Raw genomic sequence first — 21,152 nt, 5'->3', positions numbered from 1 at the left:
TTCCCACCGTATCCCTCTCAGTGCAGAATTATACATCACTATGTAAGCAACATCTGAGATAGAAAGCTACACGCTGGCATCTACTGTTCACTTTCTGCACATGCAGGACTCTACAAGAGTAGCTTCCTTGTATTTTGCTAGGAAAATGGATACAAATGGTATTTTTCTGTGTTCCTAGTTTCATCATTTTTGACAATATCTTCAACACCACTGACTGAAATGCAGCCCCAAACCTGTTTTTGCAACAGTAGCAAAGTGCCAAAAGATTCTTTTTTTCCTTTCCTTTGCCAAGTGGTTCGTTATGCCCGGTACTGTAACCTACCAAGGCTTTACATTGCTGAAGTGGAGTAGAAACAGGTATACAACAACCAGCCCATTTACCATTCACCAAAGACATTTATGACTTTTTTAAAATCAACACAATAAGCTCTCACCAAATATCAATTTAGTGTTTTATTGTATTGAGTTTTTTAATAAAGGTATTGGCAGTCTTACTGAAATACATCATGACACATTGTGCGTATCGTTTTGGACAAAGAAGATGTTTTTGTTCTTTAGACACGTCCCACCAAGAGATGAAACACATCATTTTGTAATACAGACACTGAGAAGTATATAAAAAAAAATATCAAATGCATGATGGATAATCCATGTAACATAACAAGACCCATGTCATAATAAACACAATTACCCAGCATAGAGAGTAAATGACAGGCATAACCTGAATTTTTCACTTCCTCTCTGTTCTTGGTCAACAGCAAACTCTGTACACTGGAATAAATCTCTGTAACATTGAAAGATTTGTACTTGAAACTTAAAGCAAGCATTTGGTCAAGGTTGTGTAAACAGTCTGAAAAGGCACTAGATTATATTATGATTTGTACATCTCTTCATGCGGTAGAAAGAGAAAAGTGGAATACTCTACCAGAAGTAATATGTTGATCTACAGCTTCATTTTAGAGAACAACAGTGCTAACATTTAATGATCTTCTCATTAACATCCATTATGAAAGAATACCCTTTGATGTCTGACTTTTGTTTTGATTTTTACATGCATGTTCTCCCTTTCCTTTTTAAGCTGCATAGTTCACACGATATCATGTAACATAAAAAAATCATGATCTGATTCCAGTTAGTGAGCTACATTTTCAAGTATTAAGAAATTCATCTCAAAAATTGTCAAGAAGCTTAATGATTTACAAAATACCTTAAAGCACATTAACAGCTACAATGATTTAAAGAGATTTGGAGTATTTCTAAGAAATGTCTGGGCTGCACTGGCTTGTAGGTTTTATTTTGTTTTTTTGAATCTAACTGATGTTGAAAAAGTCAGCCCGGTGTTTTTTTTAAAAAACCTCTGACTCATGTTGTGCCAAAGCTTGAGGCAGTGTAGTTCCACATGGACCCTGGAAATGGTACCTGTGCCACACACACACACACACACACGCGCGCGCACACACACGCGCACACACACACAGAGAAACACATTGAAGGTGAGAATTGTACGTCTGAAGGGCGTGTAGGTGGTCTAACTTCATCTTATTTAATGAGGACTGTGTTATTTGACTGACTTACATGAAATATTCTGATTTCGGTGTTGTATGTATATTAAACTCCGCCACTGGAACACCTCTGGATGCAATACGAGGGCCAAACATGGCTGCTGGGTAAACAATAGAAGATGCTCCCACCTATAGGAAAACAACAATCAACAATGACCTCCAGTGGCAACTTATATGGGAAAAACACAGGTCGAGTAATTTCTTAGCAAAATTGTGTTACATGACAATACTACACAGGAAGAATACAGTATATATCACACGTGCATATTGAAATTAAAATGACTCACCACGAGACAAAGATCACAGGTTTCAATTTCTTTTTCCACCTTGGTAAGAATGTGAGAGTCCAGCGTCTCCCCAAAAAACACCACATTGGGCCTCAGAAGACCATTACACTCTCTTTCTTCACACCTACAAAGAGCAGTATAAAACCTCATTTCCTCCAGTATAAAGTCCTCATGTTAATGGTCTCATACTTTTTCAAATTCTATCCACACTGACAAAGATGTGGCCAGAAAAGCCAAATGCTTGATAATTAAAGATGATAAAATCTAAGAATAAGCCGTTTTCTCAGGAGATGTCAATGTGCAACTTTTCAGCCATATTTTCAGTGACACCTATAAGCAAAACTGGATTTGAAGTATTTATAGCGCACTGCTGCCCCCCAGTGGAAGAACTGACCTGACTAACAGGAACATTGGAGTTGAGTTTAAACTCATTCAGCAGGAAAAACCTGCAGGCCTGCAGCAGCTCAAAGAGACAACAGGGTCACCGGAGGTGGGTGGAGATGATGGGTAACCTAAACCTTCACAATAATGCAGATGGCATGCTTCCCTTAAGTGTGCATTTTCGTAGCTATTGTGTTTTCTTATTAAAAAGATTCCATGTTTTTGATATTTGTTTCCTTTCTAACAAGCACATGCTTTTCGAAAGGGGAGAAAGATTTCCCGGTGAGGCACACAGAATTACACAAAAAAATATGTAAACGTCACACAGTGCATAAACAGCCAAGCTGACAATTGCTTAGTGTTTGCATAATCATATGCAATTAGAATAAGTTTGCTTATTAGACTGGTGCAGAATACAGAATTTGAGGAAACTAATTTTGCGTCTGACCGACTACAGTATATGCAAAACAAAAAGCTTAGCAAATCTGTCTGTCAGTGTTATTAATATGGCATGAAAGTAATCCCACCTTGGCAGCTTATCCACAGGAATCTGGGCATCAGGAACATCTGGGCCAGGGTCACTGCACATTAATACAGCAAAGACTGTGGGTTAAAGAGTGATCCACCCATGCTGGAGGTTTATGTTGATCAATGTAAGAGTTGGTATTTCAAAGGTTCTGTTACTCACCCTTTGTTTTTTAAGGGAGCACATATGGGGCTTCTCTTGTTCACTGACACATGACCGCAACTCATACAGCGCGTCTCCATCAGACTGCCTGCAGTTACACACAGAAAACACAGCTGTTGCACATTAGAGTGCTGGGATCACAGAAAACATCTCGTGGGAACAGACAGAAGAAAGATTTTAGCAGGTGAGTCAAACGTTTTAGCACTCTGGCCACTCTCAAAACAGTATGAAAATAGAGAAGCCAGTCAAAATGTTCCTCTAAAAGGCCAACTTAACACTTGAGCAGGACACTTCTTGGACTTTTCTCCACTGACATTAAATTACTGACTAAATCTGTGGGCTTGAGAGACCAACCACTATGAATCAGATTTTTCCATATCCCAGCGAAACCACAACAGCGCTGTCAAAGTTTCCACTAATATCTACACAAGTTGTTTTAGGATGACTGTACATTGTTAACACAAACTGGAAAAGTTGTTCAATTTCAGAACTTAAAACTGAGTGTGAAACTGAAGATACCTATAGAGTGAAATTCTTTTAATATTAGCACACAAAACTAGACATGGAGGTAGTGAGTCACAAAAACAGCAAGGCCATTCTGACAGTGCAGTTCTCTGCCAAGGCATGCTGTCATGCTCCAGCTTGCAACCAAGTTTCATATAATTCCTCCTGGTAGTTTTTACATAATCCTGCACGTAATGAAATTAAACAGCTGCTATTTGCATTTTGTATCTGTTGTCACTTGCTCTGCTCCTCACCGTGAACGTTGAGCACATGTTTGGACCCAGCCTGACGGTGCAGGTCATCTATGCACTGAGTGATGATGACCACAGAGCGTCCCTGCTTCTTCAGCCGAGCCTCGCATTCTGCTAAAGCCAAATGGACAGCGCTGGGCTTCTTGTTCATCACAAGCTCCCTTCTGTAATGGTAGAACTCCCAGACTCGAGACGGGTCGCGAGAGAAGGCCTCTGGCGTTGCAAGGTCCTGAGGACAGATCCACATGGTTGTGTTTTAAGCACAGACTTTAAAGGTCAGAAGGCTGCCATCAAAATGCACAATCCAAAGGCATATTTAACTGAAAGGGAAAACACAAATACAACCTAAAAAATAAAAAAAAAATGAAATAAGAAAAGAAAAAATAAAATGCATCCATGTAAAAGTGTGTGCTGCTTCTTTATGAGTTACCTGAGACAGCCACTTCCTCCACTTCTCATTCTTTCCACGAAAGGTTGGTACTCCGCTCTCTGCGCTTACACCAGCTCCTGTTATGATGGCTATGTGCTTGGCTTTGGAAAACACCTCACGGAATTCAGACATGTCTAGGAAAATATAATAAAAACTACTTTTACATCAGAGCAGAAAGCACAATTGCAAGCGTTGAAACCCTTCAGACATAATGATGATACCCAGATGAGTTAAGAAAAAAACATAATCATTTTAATTTCGATAGAATCAAGCAGCCTGTCTTCTTTTCAGTTACCGTGATGCACTTCCTACTTCTTAATTAAGCGCATCAGGATTTAGTTGTTTGCTTTTCATGAACTGACTTCTTACTCGGGTTCTATATGTCACAGAATGATGTAACTCAAACATTGTACTATGTAGTACTATGCACAAGTGTTCATTTTACCTGAGCTGTGTTTCACTGCATCAGCCAGCGGTCCTTTGGTCACATGAGAGGAGCACATTCGAAGCCCAAGAGCAACGACAGCTCGATTTCGGAGAAGCATTGTCACTGGAAGACCAGATAAAGATAGAAAAAGGCTGAAAATCCAATGTGTAACCTCACGCATGCTCACACAAGATGTTTGAAGGGACAGTGTAAGAGTCACCGTTTAAGCACAGTATAAAAGAGGTTTTGATCTAAATCATAGCACATCAGTGAGTGGAAGTGTATGTGTAGCTGGTGGTTAAGTGGTGTAATCCACGTAAACATGGATTACAGGTCAGCAACAAAACAGTATGATGCAGCTTTGGGAGTCCTGGGTGGTGTGACAGGGTGAGACATCCTCTGTGATGTGTCACAACACATGATAAATACATCATACTGCCATCAGGAGGAAGGTCTTTTAGACCTTGTAGCATAACTGATGAACAAATCCAGTTGATATGAGAGTCGCTCACTTTGCTGCAGCACTTATTGTTTTGCTTTACTTGTATTTATCTGACAGTCGCCACAAGACACAAATGGCGCTTCCGAAAGGACAATAAATGCAAAATTCAGTGCCTGTTTTGCTTTATATGCCAGTGAAATATAAATACAAAAAAGGCACGTAAATGAATACAGCTGCAACGTAACTCAGATAGCCTGCCTTTTTAGGCCCCGATAAGACACGCGAATGTCGCGTATTAAACCCAAAGAAGGTTGCCAGTTCTTCCTACTTTGAGGCCAACGGAAAATAACAGAAAATGACAAAAGTGAGTGCCCATTAACCTGAATAAACTACCTATTACGTTTAACGAGATGTCAAGCCTAAGGTTAAAAAAACATGTCAAAAGGTGCTTAAGCTAATCTAGGCGTTAAAGGCTATAAAGATTCTGCACAATCCGAGTACACGTTACAACTACTTACTGCTGCGGCTCTTTGTCGCGCGTTTCTTCCAAAAATAACCCAAAGAAGCGTTTCAGCCGATGAATTAATGAAAAGAAGACATTGTTAACTGCAGCTAACAAGTTGCAAACTCATTAACAAACTCCAAACATCGGCTGCGTCGACATGTACCCGTTTTAAAGTCGGGGGGAGGAGTAGCCACAGGGATCAAATCGTGCTCGCTGTCAAATAAGCAGGAAGTAGCCAGTCCATCCGAACATGTATCTGTTGATACTACAAATATGAGCGTGTTTTAAATAAACTTGCTACAATACATTTATTGTGCTCACCTCGCTGCGATATAAACCTTCTATCAGAGCAGAGTGCCACAACGAGTTTTCTTGTTTACCTGTACGCTTGATTATCGTGAGCAGCCGTAAACGTATCAAACTGTCGTAAATAGTACTCGCGAGCGTGACCGCCACCTGCTGGCGCGTTGGCGAAATTGCAGTTCATTCAAGATGATTCATTCATTCTCAGGTTTAACGATTCAGTGGTTTCAACTTTTTATGCTTAAAAAAATAAAAGCTCTGACAAACGGATAGAGATTTTATCAAATAAGATTATTTCAGATATATTATAAGTAATTATTTTGGTTCGAAAAAAATATTTATTTCCATACAGCACAAATGTATTTAACCGTAATATAATTGTATACATCGTAACCTATAAAGTCCTAATCTCTTCTAATTTGAGATTATATGTTTCAGTTTTTACATGTGAAAAAATCTGAATTGATCAATGATAATGAAATGATCATATCATGGCTTTATATATCCCTTCGCACTGTGTAGTGTATGCATGTCATAACCCACCAACGCCTCTCTCTCTCTCTCTCTCTCTCTCTCTCTCTCTCTCTCTCTTTTGCTCTCTCTCTCTCTCTCCCCCTCTCTCGCTCTCTCGCTCCTTCCCGTCATCAATAGCTACCTCCCAGCGTGTGAGAGTGGCCGTGGTTCTGCATCTGCCCCCAGTCGGCCAGAGCAGTCTCCACTGGACACTGGGTGAAAATTGATGGCGACCACTCCAGCCAACAGCACAGACCGCAGACCGATAAGGAGACTCCGCTCCAAGAGTGAAACACCATATCTTATAGAAGCACGACTCTCCTCCAGCATGCGGACAGGTAAGAGCACATCCATCCAGCCGTCATGCTCTCAGATCTTCTTGTTGGATGTTTTTTCTGTCCCCCTTTCCAGATGTCGTTCAATGATGTGGGTGGAGTGAGGAGATTACGGTCTAAAATACGCTCCTGTTTTTATGCGAATGAGCTTCCACAGAATGTGTGGATTTGTAGGACAGTTTTTTGGGGTGTGGGATTTAATCCTCAAAATCTGTTAATGGGTAGCTTTAGATATTTTTGAAAGGGAGGGAGAAATGTGAGTGAAATGTTATGCAACTTTGTAGACTAACGCTGAGGCATGGTGTCCGCTGCAAAACTCCAGAATACAGAAAATATACAGATTTTTACATTTTTATTTATTTATTTATTTCATAGCTTTAAATAGCAGTCTCGTGTGGATTTTGATTTCGTCAGCGTTTGGTAATTGCTACCACTGTAATTCAACGCAGTTACATAATAATGAAAAAAAAAATCTTCAACGTGACCCTGTAGTAGCCCCAGCTTTGGCTGTGGTGCACAAAAAATCAGGTGGGATGTCCGAAGTCCTGCATGTATTTCTCTCTCTCGGATTCTAATCACTGCATTATAAACAGCTGTCATTGATCCGAGATGATGCTGGTGGCGAACAGTCTCCCGTCTCCATCACCCTGTGCAAAGTGTGTTGCATCCCCTGTTACCATGGTGATTTGGCATTTTATGCTGACTGAGTCAACCGGATTCAGATCTTCTGCACTACAGTGTGATTATGATACACTACAAAGCTGCATCCAACAGTCTGTTTCGGCGACAGATCTCATCACAGTCACGCCAGTTAGCAGCCTACTATGAAGGATGTTTGATAGCTTGTTTTGTATCACAGCCAAAAATGTGGTTTTCTCTTATTGGTCTCATTAATTGAATCACATGCCCTGCTGTTTTTCTTTTCTCATAAAGCTTTTATATAATAAGCTGGCGAAGTTCCTCTTGTCCTGCTGTATCAGCTTGCTGGCATCACACCCATCATCCACTCAGCAAAATGTATAGGGTGCTGAAGCTGCCATGTCTGTAGTGTGTAAGGTTTGGATGTTGGCCAGATGTCCATGTATTGTAGCTTTCAAAAGATCCTTTCTTTATTTGAAACTACCACACAATGGCACATATTTTCACCTGAATATCACAAATATCTTTATAAAGGATGGCTTTAGATGAAATTACTGTGCTAATGAGAAGAAGTTTGAACAGTGATAAAGCAGTGTCGCGTCATTATGAAATCATGTGTTAGTAATTCATCAATGAATCATTTGGTTGCAAAGTGTCCTAAAAATGAGTGAAAATACCCAATGTGGCACCTTTAATTCCTCCCCCATCACCCCGAGCAACACTTCCAAATCTCAAAGAGTAAGACATTCATAAAATACAGGAAATTTGCTTGGAAGAAAATCATCTACACATATTATTCACATATTATTATCATTATCATCATTGTTTCCCAAATGTAAGATAAATAAAGTGTTTCTCATCTCATCATCATCATAGTCCTTTACAAGAAAAATAAGCAGTAAAATGCTCCCATAAAGAAAATCTTTCCTGCCTCATACCACAACCCCTGAAGTCCTTTGTTAGATTGTATTATATTTAGATTTTGATTTGTTCAGATCTTTACTTTTTCTTTTTTCAGTTAAATTAAGCTTTTTCTTTTCCCACCTTTCTAATACTTGCTTCAAGGCTGGTTTACATGTTTTGGCTGCTGCAACAAAGTAATTTCCCAGCTTTTTGGGATAAACAAAGTACATATCCTATTTGAAAAGCCAAACCTTGAAATCAGTTAATGGTCGCTTGTTAAGAGTATTTTATGCAGTTTTATGCTTGAAGAGCGGAGCATGTGCAGTCTCACATCAGGACAGCTTGGATTCCAGTGCAGCTTGTCATTGCACGGCAGCTGTATTGACAGCTCCCAGGTGTGCAGTGCGAGCCCAGGCAGCACCGGATGCTCACTTGTGTTTTTCTTGACATATGAAAAAGAGGGGAAAAAAGAAACAGTTCGAGTCTATTTTGCTTTCACCAGTGAGTGTTTGGCCTGTGGAGACGAGCCTGTTGTCAGTGACATGACACTGTCAGTTGTCTCTGTGCTTCATTTTTATTTTCCTACTCTACCATCGAGCTCACACAAAGCATAAAGATGGTACGGGGGCGAATTGTACAACAGTGCTGTTGACTCACTTCCACCTGTAGAAGTGGAGCAGGATTTAGCTTGCTTATTGCCAAGGAAACCAAAAGTCTTGTGCTTGTGCACCCAGGTGCTTAATAAAGATAAATGACCAGGGCTGCCAAGTATGTGAAGCAAGTACTAAGCAATTATCTCTCTGTAGTTCACAGCAAGACATTGAATAGTTACCTGTCATGCATTTAAACTCTTATAATGGTTTAAACACACCCCAGTTCTCTGCACAGAAAGAAAATATGGTAAATGAAAAACAAATGTTTTGGCTTTTGTTGTTGTTGTTTTTGTTTCCTTTAATAAATGAAAGAGAGCATAATGAGATTATGATCAATACACCACTAATCCTGTACGGGATTATTATGTTTTGTGTTCATTCATGTCTGCAAAGTTTATCTGGGAAGGTTTATCTGTGCGATCATTAGAAGATGAACTGAAGGTTCATATCTTGTCTTGCTTTACCCCCAAGACTAAAAGTAGGTTTAGCTAGCCCATGCATGGATCAGGCGTCCCCAGTCTTTGCTGTAACTTTGACTTTTACAGAGATAAGGCTGAGGCTTACAAATAAGAGGTACTCTAAGGGTTTGTAATGGAATTAGGGTTCACGTATGAAACATGGCTTTATTGCACTGACCTGTTTAGAGCCAGCACTTATCTAATTTGCCCTGCAGTTAAATGGCTCTGCACACAGACATAATAACATAAAGGCATCAGTTACCGCGTTGCTGTCAACGATAAAACACGAAAGGGGGTGTAGGTGTTGACAGACGGCTGACCTATGTGTCAAGACTGATTCCAGTCTGTACCGCTTGTCATGATGCTTTATATTATTAGGACACACACACACATACACACACACACACAGACATGCGTGGTGTCTGGGATAGCAGCTGTGAGCTGACAGAGAATCATCACTGTTTAGCTAAGCATCCTGTCTATGGGTTTTTAACAAAAAACAAAAAAACAAAAAACTAAACAGAGATTTGTGCTCGTGCATTCGTTTCACTGTAAACTTTCGTGAAGACAAAGTGTGCATACATGTCAGTTCTTTGTTAGCGCTTTGCCAGCTGACACAGCATTGTTTAACTGGAAGAGCTTGCCTTGTTGGTTTTTTATTCGCTTATCATTCAGCTGCTCGACTACAGCCCCATCTGTTTTCTGTCTGCTTCACACAAGAAAGTCTCCCAGTTAAAAGGAGCTGGCGCTTCTGATTTTCTACTAAAATATCTCTGATAACTGATCAGACTTCTTTGGATTTTCTCACATCTTTTCCATCACAATTAACCTATCATTCTGTCTCAGTCCCTCATTTCTCCTTTTGTTGAAAATAATTGATTCCCATATTTCTATTGTCAGATACAATCTGTTTTAATACCAGAATACATTGATAAAATCACAATTTGATATTATGGAGTAGATAGATTTTTCACTTTTCTTACTTTGTCACACTGTTGAGATGTGTTGAAATGTTATCCACACAGAGCTTGCCTCTAGCTAATCATTTCATAAACACTTAGTACAAAAATCCTGCTTATGGCAGTTTGGATTCCCACTATTATCTTTAGATATTTTTGTGGGTGTACATTGTTTGTTCTGTTTTTCTAGACTTAACACACAGTCCAGCTTCCTCACCTAGTTTTCAAAGATTTTCATACCCCACAATAGTCTCAGCACACCCACTATACAAATATTAATTATGGCAAACAGCTGGATGTTGTGTGGGGATGCCTGGAGGCTGGAGCTCCCGCTCTTATACCTGGCCTGCATGTAAATAAACTCAGACTTGGCTGCACTGCAGATGTTGGGATACTTTCCTCGGCTTTTGTGCAAATTTTATTTAATATTTATTTGCAGTCTTGCCTGTGCACAATGTGCATGCCGAGGCTTTTCATCCTAGACATTCTTGCAAATTCAGATGTACAGCCAAACGTGGAAAGACGCAAAGAGAAGCAGCGTTAACATTTCACTTGGACACGTTCTGTCTGTCTCACAATTTGATGTTTGAGCCTGGCTTCTGTGCTGCAACCACATTAAGCTAAAAAAAGCCAAATTCAACTCATTCACCACCCACCGCTCTCTACTTCTCTCTTTCCGTGTTGCAGTGCCTGCTGTCCTAAAGAGTACAATCAATACACAGATGCATGGTGGGACGGGGCAAATTTTTGCTGCAGAGCTCTGCTCGCCAGCTGGGTTTACATGACAGCTTTTACAGTATGTCTGTACTGGACTGGAGAAATGTAACTGTAGTTTTCCTTGCAAGATGCCAGCAGTTATTTTGTCTTACCTTTTGCTATTTCAGCATTTAAATATACATATTTGTTTCCACAGAAGAAGATCTAAGCCAGTTTAATGTAAAAGGTGACTGCAAGGACAACTTCCACCAGAATTAGCAATCATCAATTCAAGCTGTCAGCCCTTTTTTTTTAAAAGGAAAAGTGAATTTCTGATGACCTAGTGGGGCTGAAATAAGTGCAGAGGCTGTAGAATTTGAAATGCTTCAGCTGTCTGTAGAGACGTTAGAGGGAATTAGCGAATGTGTTTAACAAAGTAGTGATAATAAGCAGCAAGAAATCTATATCAGTTCTCAATCTCTGTCTTTTGTGATTTATCGCATAGCCCCCATTGCAATTTCTGAAACACGAGCATACAGAGCGTGGCTGACATTTTAGACCATCTTATGAGAGACTGAAAAAACAACAGGCACCCATCTTCTCTATTTGGTTGCAAATGTGCCTTCTTGTGCTGAAGCATCTCGGGTCTGAATAATACATGAGTGGGTAAATGAGAGCAGAAAATAGCAAAGCTATATCCAGAACTCTTACTGGATGTTCCTGCTCCGTGAACCATCAGAGAACCATCAGTGTCACCTGGCCTGAACACCTGCCAACCTCTCAAGGAAAAAAAAAAAATTAAAAAAAATTAAAAGACAGGCAGGTGTCTTCTACGACAGCCTGCAGGAAGCTGCAGCTCTCTCTCTCTCTCTCAACAATCTTTCTCTCTCTTCACTTTCTTTTCATCTCTCGCCCTCTCCGTGTCACACTTTTAAGTGTGGAAAAGGCTTCTGGCTGTGATATGCTTTCCACATGCCAGCTGAGAAATAACGCATTTTTCAAAAAGCCTCGCAAGCCGAAGAACGCAGCACGATGATGTACTTATGGGCTTTATTTATAGTAAGTGTGTATGCACATTGGATAGAGATGGGTAAGGATTCCGCTGCAATAAAAAAGGCAGCATGGCCAAGGACCAATTATTACTAGACTCGAGAACCCTGTCTGAATCACTATTACTCTCTAATGCTGCTTTGAAAGAATGTAAGGCCACATGCATCGAATGACTTTGCGTATGAAGGAATAAAATGCAAAACACAAGCGTAGACTGCGCACAGGATCCAGGAGATGGATGGGTGGATGATATCCCTGTTATCTGCAGTGACAGTAAAATGTATGTTCTCAGCAGATGGTGTCAGCCAGTTGAGAGACGTACAGTGTAATCTGTTAAGTGGAGAAGGCGAATGTATGAAGACAGAAATTTGATACAGGTGTCACAAATGCAATTCCCAGAGTGCACCAGCCCTTTAGGATCTTTCTGCTGAGTAAGTGTCTTCACAGAGTAAGAATCCCCTCAACACTGCCGCAAACCTGGGACTCAGTTCAATCAAAGCTGCATTGCACCACTCGCCCTCCTTTAAGATTGCATCCTTTTTCTAATGGTAAACCTAAGCTATATTGTGACAAATATTTTTAAACTAGGTGAATATTTATTCCAACAAAAATATTGATGGAATAATTTTTTGGATTATTAGTTGTTATGTAGTCCAAAAAAAAGGCATTTTTTAAATTTTTGTTAAAATAATATTCAGCAGTTACTTTATGTTATAGTGCAGAGCTTATTTTGGAATGAAACTATTCAAATGAAATAAAAAGGTGTTGTGTTTTCCTTAAGAAAACAATATTGTAAATCATGCCTGCATTTTCCAGGCAGTATGCAATCTGCCATTATATTGTTTTCTAAGTCAAATATATTCTTTTAAAACATCAACTGTCAACATCTGTATATGTTATATATGTGTATATGGATATACAGCCCAGCTTCAACTTCCCAAATGTAAGAAGGATCTCTTATAGCTAAATAATGCTCCTTTTTTGATTAGCCCTTTAAAGCCTGATCCATGAAATAAGAAAATATTTTTTAAAAGTATTTTTTTTGAAAATGGATTGTTTAGTGAACCTTCTGACTAATTACAAAAATTAATATTAATTTGCATATATGAGTTTCAGTTTGTTCAGTTGGAATCCTATTTGCTATATCAGGCAGTTGATTTCAGTTTTTCAGGCGGGGGAGGATCACGCTGCTGATGTAGAAGACAAAAACTCACAAAATGTCATGCATCAAATATGATACACTTGGCTTTAAAGGGTTAGGTTCATTGGCAATTTCTAGCGTTAACATCAAGATGGGTACTGTACCACCTCATTCTCTCCCGGCAGAGCAAATTCAAGTGACACCATGAATAAATGCCTCAAAGCAGAACATAGACTGCATCATTTTTATTCTTTGTTTATTAACAACAAATAGCTACAGTGTAATCACATACTAATTCTCAACATGTGAGCTTTAAAACATTCAAGTACAAGAACATTACACTTTTACAGAAGCGTTTATATTAATTTAATATAGACTGCTTTTATCAGTGCTTAAAAAAATATGAAACACAGTGGTGGGTTTTTCATCCATACTGTAGTTGTTCTTCTAGCTCCTCCCTTTATGGGTTGCCACATTATAACATCTGCCACCATCTCACCTTGTCCCTAGTTTCCTATTCTTCCGCACTAACCCTCTCCTTCACTAAATCCATGAATCTCCTATGTGGTCTTCCTCTTTCCCTCCTGCCTGGTAACTCTCAACAACTCACCTTCAACAACCTTTGTCCAGTATATCCACTACTAGTATATCCTCCCTCTGCACAAACCATCTCAGCCTTGCCTCTCTAAACTTTTCTCCAAAGTAACATCTTCAGCTCGACCACCTGCAATTTGGTTAGCACCACCATCTCCAAACCATACATCATGCCAGCTCTCTGTACCATTTTGCAAAATCCTCCCTTTCACTGTTGCTGTTATCCCTCTGTTGGGACATTCAGAGTCACTATGATTAATTAAAGATATTGTCCTGTCACTCAGCCATTCATAATGCAGGCACCACTGTAGTGCGTTACACCTTAAACTTTGAAAATATGTGGCAGCGGTCATTCAGTAGGTCATCAGCAATCAGGAAAATTCTTGATGTGAAGTTTTTTTTTATATTACTGAGCTACCGGTGCCTGAAACTAAATGATATTCATCTTAACTTTATCAGAGCCAGAAGAGGCCAGAGGGGACCAAAGCTCTTTAGCTGAGCGCCCCCTCTGTAGTGCGCTGCTCTCTGAGAGAATGACAGATGAAAGACTTAGTCAGAGAAAACTCAGAGCGTCTGCAGACACAGACAGCAAGAACATCCAAGAGGAGTGGCACAGTCTGCCTGCCACTAATTACTGCAGAGCTCATTGGGGATTGCTTTGATTTTGTGGAATTTCTTCTGTTTCAGTTTCCACTAACCTGCTCTCAAATACTGTGATGTTTTTTACAAATATAATCAAACTGTATTACAAAAGACTCTGTGCTGGTAGTGAAATATGAGGTACTCTGTCCTTTTCCTTTCTGCTAGCTTTATTAAATGGTAAATGGCCTGTATTTATATAGCGCTTTACTAGTCCCTAAGGACACCAAAGCGCTTTACATATCCAGTCATTCACACACACATTCACACACTGGTGATGGCAAGCTACATTGTAGCCACAGCCACCCTGGGGCGCACTGACAGAGGCGAGGCTGCCGGACACTGGTGCCACCGGGCCCTCTGACCACCACCAGTAGGCAACGGGTGAAGCGTCTTGCCCAAGGACACAACGACTGAGACTGTCCAAGCCTGGCCTCGAACCGGCAACCTTCCGATTACAAGGCGAACTCCCAACTCTTGAGCCACGATCACCACAAATAGGATTAACATCTAATGTGCTCTTACAACAAGAGATTTTAAACAAAAAGTTGCTATTTATCAAATAGCAACACAATTATTTACTTGACAGACAAATAAAAAAAAACAGTAAAAAGGAAAACCTGAAACCCTGGGACAGAAGAGGCTGATGGTTTAGACAACCAATGTAAGGAAAGTTTTACAAAGTCGTGTGTTTGTCCTGTAAAACCATAAAAGACAGATACAAATGTTCAGCAGCACAATGTTCTGTCCAAAAATCGTTTCAAATTTGAAAGATGCAGTCATTAAAGCCTGTTGCCTGTCTTCATTTCATAAGAGAGGATGTGTGAAAATGTATATCATTATAATGGAGATGAATATGATATGTCAGTGTATTACAGTCTGCCTCTGGAAGATGAAATTAGGGCAGTCCTTGGAGCACCACTGCTCCCTGCTGGTGCAACTTTCACTTTTTGCAATTTAAATGTTCATACACTCAAAAGTGTTGCAAAGCTCTATTAATGAAAGCTCACTGTGTTAGTTACTGATTAAAAACATGTATATTAACTGAATATGTCATTTACATAAAAGAGATACATTGCTCGCAAGAGCTTTATGAACATTTCATCAACTGTCTGTGAAGATTCTCAGTCATCCAGGTCATCGTAGTCAAAGGAGCTTGCAAAGAAAAGCGTCTGGACTTCTTTAAGTTACTTGAAGACGTTTCACCTCTCATCCGAGAAGCTTCTTCAGTTCTAAGGTCAAATGGTGGAGAGTCCCAGATATAAACCTAGTGGGAGTATCCCCCCACATAGGGACAAAAGGACCCCCCTGACTCTCCACCATTTGACCTTAGAACTGAAGAAGCTTCTCGGATGAGAGGTGAAACGTCTTCAAGCAACTTAAAGAAGTCCAGACGCTTTTCTTTGCAAGCTCCTTTGATTTCATCAACTGACTGATACAAGAAAAATCATTAGTTGCCTAACACAGGTGAACAGCGATTTGACTGTCTCAGTCTTTAAAAGAAAGGATTTGCAGCTCATCAAGTGGACAATTTTCCATTTTTTTTACAGAAAATGTCCTGTTTTTTGTTTGTTTTTGTTTTTTCTAAATAACTGAGGACCCATACGTGTGTGCACGCGCGCGTGCGCGTGTAAACAAACAGTGAAAATATATTTCTGTTATATACAGATTTGTCTGTTACTTAATTTGGTGAAGTACAGCACGTTACGTGTAATGTCATTTAGTTAGTGAGAAGGCTGTTAAACTGAGGATGATTCAGAACCCTGGCTCTGATGAAATCATCCATTTTTAAGGACACAATGCAGTTTTTCAGATTTTTTCAGAACCTCGAGTAGTAATGTCTCAAATTTACCATGCAGACAATTTGCTTGAAAAATTATTCATTTGACTTGTCGGCTGTTAACTTTTGTTTCTGCTCTACAGTTATTAGGTTTCTTCATGCTGTGAGTAAGTCATTAAAGATAATTCAGCACTTTATAACCCTTGTGGATGTGCACTTCACAGGAAGCAGTCTTTGTGACTTCCCATTTGGAATGAATTCATGTAGAATCACTCCAATTAAGAGTCTGGCTCCGCCTTGTTAAATTATACAGCTTTGGGTTTCTTGAGCTCTTGGAGAAATCTTCCAGAGATCTGCATATTTTAGACTTACAATCCCTGCAGAATGAACCATTCACATTGTCAGACTAAATGTTTTAGTTTATGTGCAAATCTGTTAATGGATTATAAAATTTGTCATGTATACAGTGCAGAAATATTATATGAGAGCTTTTCAGGCATTTACACAAGACGATTATTTATAGATTGAAAACAAATCATAAGTAGTTTCAATACGTCCACAGGACTGACTTCCAAATGTACCTTTTCTCTGTGGTCACAGAGGTGAGATTTTCTTGTAAAGCTTTTGGCACATCTCAGACAAATGGGTGCTCCGGTCCTGCATGTTTGTGCTGATTGAGGTATGTCTTTTGATAGCATTTCTTCCTGCAGATGGACCATGGGTAGCCCCCCTGTACGCTTCACCATATGTGTATCAAACAGTCTTTTGTACTGAACCGTTTCCCACAGTGAGAATGGTCTTCTTTGTCTGGTGCAGAATTAGATAAGCGAGAGATATGAAGTGTGAACTTTTTCATGATCCTTTAGTAGTCCTGGCTTGTGTAACATTTTGGCAGTCAGCACACCAGTACGCTTTTTTGTTGTTGTTCTGCTCATATCAAACCAATTTGCACGACCACAAGAAAGTATCAGGGATACGAGTCTCTAACTTGACTTGGATTAGTGTCTTACATGAGTTTCTGAAAGTCTCTAATCACACATGGTGCTCTTGATGGTGTTAGATTTAACCAAGTGGCCCTCTGCAGCTGCTACAGTTTCTTTTTCATTCCATTTAAATTCATTCTTCTTCTTTGTATGTCTCGCATTTTTCATAGTTATCAAAATCCTTCCAGCAATAAGAACAATGACAAGGACTCTGCGCTGAGAGGTGTCTAGTGTGTCTTGTCAAGTTAGAAGTAATTTACCAAAAAATCCCACAAATGCAGCAGGTTTTGACACTGTTGTAACATTTGAAGGTCCTGCTTCACTCTAGAAAAACTTGTTGTTTTGGCCTGTTGTTGTTTGGGATGATGAGTTAGGGTAGTAGAACTTTGTTGGCTGTCACACAAATCTTCTGGTCTTCTTTTAAATATTGTTGAAATTTGAAGAGTTGTTATGTGTTGGTGCCACAGCCACTGATGGTAGCTCATTTTTACTTTTTAGAATAATTTTTCCAAATACAAATTGTTGGCTTAGGATGTAAGTTTATCTTCTCACAAAAAATACTTTGGCTAGGAGAACCCAAGCAACCAATTCTGTTTATCACTCAGAACCAAAATCTTTTGAGTCATCTCGTGCCTTTTTAGTTTGCTACCGGAACCAAAACTCTGGCCATGAACAAAACACTCAAAAGGTTTCTTGTTGCCTTCCTCTGAGTTTGTAAATGACAAAACTATTATTTTTGTTTGTATTGTCATTTGACTAGCCTTCATTAAAAGGCTGAAGTGTTACTTCAACGGAGGCTCCTTGGTGTTCACTCAAAACAACAGGCTGCTGCCCTACATTCCTTATCATTTCTGAATTTATCTTTTCAAGGCTGTCTTTTCTTTCCTTTTTGTACTCACTTCAAAGCGAGTTATGCCTCTGCTGATCCTTAGCAATACACATGAATCATGATATGACAGCCATGGCCTTCATCATTGTCCAACTTTAGTTGCTGATATGACTCAGCTGCAACCAGCTGTAGAATAAAAATGGCAACCTAACCACCAAAAACATTTATTTTTGAAACTCATGACAATTGAAACATGTGACCTCAACCCAATAAGTTGAGCATGAGTGTGATTTTCAGTCACTGACATTACTGAATGCAGAGAGACCCACAAACAAGCAACCACTGCAGTGAAGGTCTAGCATAGCATGTCAACAAAGGAAACACAGCATTTGGTGATGTACATGGGTTCTCAGCTTCAGTCAGTTATTGACTGCAAAGGATTTTCATCCAAATATTAAAAAACAATTCCTAAATTTAAAAATTAAGTTATTTTGTCTAATTACATTGATACCTCTGGAAATTTGAGACTATGTACAAACAGTTCTGTAATTCCAAAACAGTAAAGCTGAATTTTAATTCAATTCAAATTGAAAGTCTGCACTTCAATCACAACTTGACTGTTTGATTTAAAATCCACTGAGCTGGTGTACAGAAGCAAAACTACAAAAGAAAATGTGTTACTGCCCAAAAACTTCTGGACCTAAATGTTTGTCTCAGGATGCCTTTGAATGGCTCCCAGGGAAGTGAATGACTTACACTTACTTACTAGTTATAGATGTGACAATATTCAGTAAAAACATAAGCACATAGTTTTGTTGTTGTTGTTGTTGTTTTACTCTAAACACGGTTATGTAAAATATAGTAAGTCCAGTATTGGTTTTAATTTAAAAAAAAAAAAAACTTTCCTTGCAATACTTCTGCACATTTATAAATACTCTGCTATCCAGTGACTGTACATTTATTTTATTAGGTTTATAGTAAATAATAGGAGGGTTTTTTCTGTTGACTGCTTGAACTTTTTTTTTTTTTTTTTTTTCAAAATCTTCACATATTCTTTCTCCATGAGCCCTTCCAACTTGATGAGATTCCCAGTTTCCGATGCACTGAAGCATCCTCACAGCCTAATACTCCCACCAACCATGTTTCACTGTAGGCAACCTGTTCTTTGGGTGGTATGCCTCTCCATTATTTCTCCAAACATATGCAGTGTCTCTGTGGGTGAAGAGCTCTAATTTTGTCTGCCCAAAGGACAAGCTCCAGGTTGTCATTAGCATACTTCAGTCTGGCTTGAACATGCCTCTTTTGCAGAAGTGGATCTCCTCTTGGTCTGCAAACTCACAGTCCGTTCCTGTGCACATTTTTAATGATTGTCTGCTCTGTAACTACAACTCCTGAATTGGCTAAGTCATTTGTTAGTGTCTTGCCAGATGATGTGGGGTCTGTAGACCCATCTCTCACTAGTTTTCTTTCAAAGACTTTGATATCTTTTGCTTCTTACGTCTGCTTGTCTTATTCTGTACTGTGTGGCTCTCTTTAATTCCTTGATGATACTTCTCACTTCATTTCTTGACACTCAGAAATGCTGTGATAACTTTCTATATCCACCTCTTCCTTTATGAGTGTCAACAATTGTTTTTCTCACATTCAAACTTTGGTTTTTGGCACAACACTTTCTCTAATCAAAGGTGAAACCTGTATGTCTCACGTTTCACAAGCTTTAAACACTTGCAGTTAAAGCACATCACTACTATAAAAATGTCAGTTTTTCAGGGGGGTTCAAAATATTGACTATGGTCATTTTTCTTTTCTGAAATAATTCTGTTATTGTGTGCAAATAGAAGTAATTTATGCTTTCTAAAGAAAACTACCATGTTTGGAAATGCTATGCTGAAAATCCCTTCCTTTGTTAAACAAGCTCTTGGGATATTCTAAACAAAACCTTTTCACTTCATACCTAATAATTTTGCCCTCATCTTTACTTGGCTCTGGGTTGATTTATACTGCTAACAAGCATATGGCAAGACATATGTATTTATATAATAATTTTATTTTTTTTGACATTGTTCATTGTTTTTCAGGTACTGGCACCAACGTCTTCAGATTAAAATGTGACTTTTTTCAATCTAGCCAGCAGAGCTGAGTTATCTTTAGGGCCAAGCTCCATTTGGAAGATTTTCTAACAACAGAATTTACAAAGAGAAAGATATAAAAATATAAGACAGACAGGTGTTTAACAAGAGCCTCTACCCCTGAATCCTGCTCTGTAAAGTGGCTGTTCATTCTGCTCAGTTGACACTGGATAGTTTGTGGGCAGAGCAACTGGATCTGAAATCCACACTGAGGCACATCTCTGGCACCACCTGGTGGCATATGTTGTTCAATTTTAGCTGGCTGAGGAGGTCAAAATGGAAATGTGCATGTTAAGTGTGAATGTGTGAAATGCGTGCGCTGGTCCTGTTCTCATCTGGCGTGAAAACTATGCTTTCACTTTATATTTGTTTATGTTTCGACACCATGAACAAGATTCAGGAGAAAAGCAGAGAGGCCTGCTTTTGTGCTGATGTGCATATAAAAATGTGCAGTCCGCTGTGGTAGCGCAGTACGTGATCGACAACGCTTGCTCTTGTGCCTTTGAGGATTATTGCTTCTTTAGTTCTAATGGGTCAAACTATCAGCCAAGCGGTTGTAGAAAAATTATTCAGACACTTAAAAGGGAATTACTCATTGCCAGTAATTATGCAGAATGGCTGCTTGATTATCATTACTGATCACTGTTACGTTTATTACCAATTAATCCATTCAGCCAGCCATCTTCCCCTGCCCTTTCAGATGCAGTAGACAGTTTAGGAACTTACTTATGAAGGTAAATATGTTGCAGAGTGTGAGGGCTTGGTAATGACTGCCAGTTATCTTTTATTTGTCCATTTAGGTAATTTGTAATTTGGCCCCTTCCACGTTTTCATCAAGATTGGGTATTATTATTTTATATTCGTATTTACTCCTTACCTTGCACGTACAGTGCATGGTAACTAGCTGTACGCTGTGTGTGTGTGTGTGTGTGGGGGGGGGGGGGCTCAGGCACTATTTCCAGCACTGTGATAATGAATTCCTCCAGCAGAGCGTAGTACATCACAGCTCCCTGCTTCACTATCTCCCACTGAGCTGCAGACACAAGCTGCAGAGGAGGGACGATAAGAAGC

The 21,152-nt window shown here is 39.4% G+C and overlaps 2 protein-coding genes across 5 annotated transcripts in view; one reads left to right on the top strand and one right to left on the bottom strand.

Moving 5' to 3' along the window:
• Positions 1-429: 429 nt before the first annotated feature.
• On the bottom strand, positions 430-5,921 carry LOC146648065 (NAD-dependent protein deacylase sirtuin-5, mitochondrial-like). 4 transcript variants are annotated; one of them, XM_085389860.1, is made up of 10 exons: positions 5,641-5,885; positions 5,491-5,515; positions 4,549-4,653; positions 4,104-4,237; positions 3,677-3,902; positions 2,919-3,006; positions 2,758-2,811; positions 1,850-1,973; positions 1,576-1,691; positions 430-1,419 (listed from the first exon to the last, which is right to left on the bottom strand). In XM_085389860.1, coding segments are annotated over exons 2-10 (921 nt in total). In that variant the 5' UTR covers positions 5,492-5,515; positions 5,641-5,885; the 3' UTR covers positions 430-1,346. The 4 variants fall into 4 exon arrangements, with proteins under 4 accessions (XP_085245986.1, XP_085245987.1, XP_085245990.1 ...); XM_085389861.1 differs by lacking the exon at positions 5,491-5,515 and having other exon boundaries at positions 5,799-5,921; XM_085389864.1 differs by lacking the exon at positions 5,491-5,515 and having other exon boundaries at positions 5,858-5,899.
• A 541-nt stretch (positions 5,922-6,462) lies between these two features.
• LOC146648064 (phosphatase and actin regulator 1-like) overlaps positions 6,463-21,152 on the top strand; it is a 49,847-nt gene continuing 35,157 nt past the window's right edge. Inside the window, exon 1 of the mRNA XM_085389924.1 lies at positions 6,463-6,631. Coding sequence (XP_085246050.1) covers positions 6,520-6,631 — 112 coding nt within the window. The 5' untranslated portion in view covers positions 6,463-6,519. The remainder of the gene's footprint in view (positions 6,632-21,152) is intronic.

The sequence above is a fragment of the Rhamphochromis longiceps genome, linkage group LG18, assembly GCF_057381845.1.
Source record: "Rhamphochromis longiceps isolate RC_006_pf linkage group LG18, R_longiceps_female_GT1.1, whole genome shotgun sequence".
NCBI lineage: Eukaryota > Metazoa > Chordata > Actinopteri > Cichliformes > Cichlidae > Rhamphochromis > Rhamphochromis longiceps.
The sequence above is the reverse complement of the archived record's forward strand: the minus strand, read 5'-3'. Positions and strand labels throughout refer to the sequence as shown.

Excerpts from the sequence above, each read along its gene's own strand:
- LOC146648065 (XM_085389860.1), bottom strand. Across the intron at positions 1,692-1,849 it reads CCTGTGATCTTTGTCTCGTG|GTGGGAGCATCTTCTATTGT; the intron begins GTGAGTCATTTT and ends GTTTTCCTATAG. Across the intron at positions 1,420-1,575 it reads CCGAAATCAGAATATTTCAT|GTACCATTTCCAGGGTCCAT; the intron begins GTAAGTCAGTCA and ends TGTGTGGCACAG.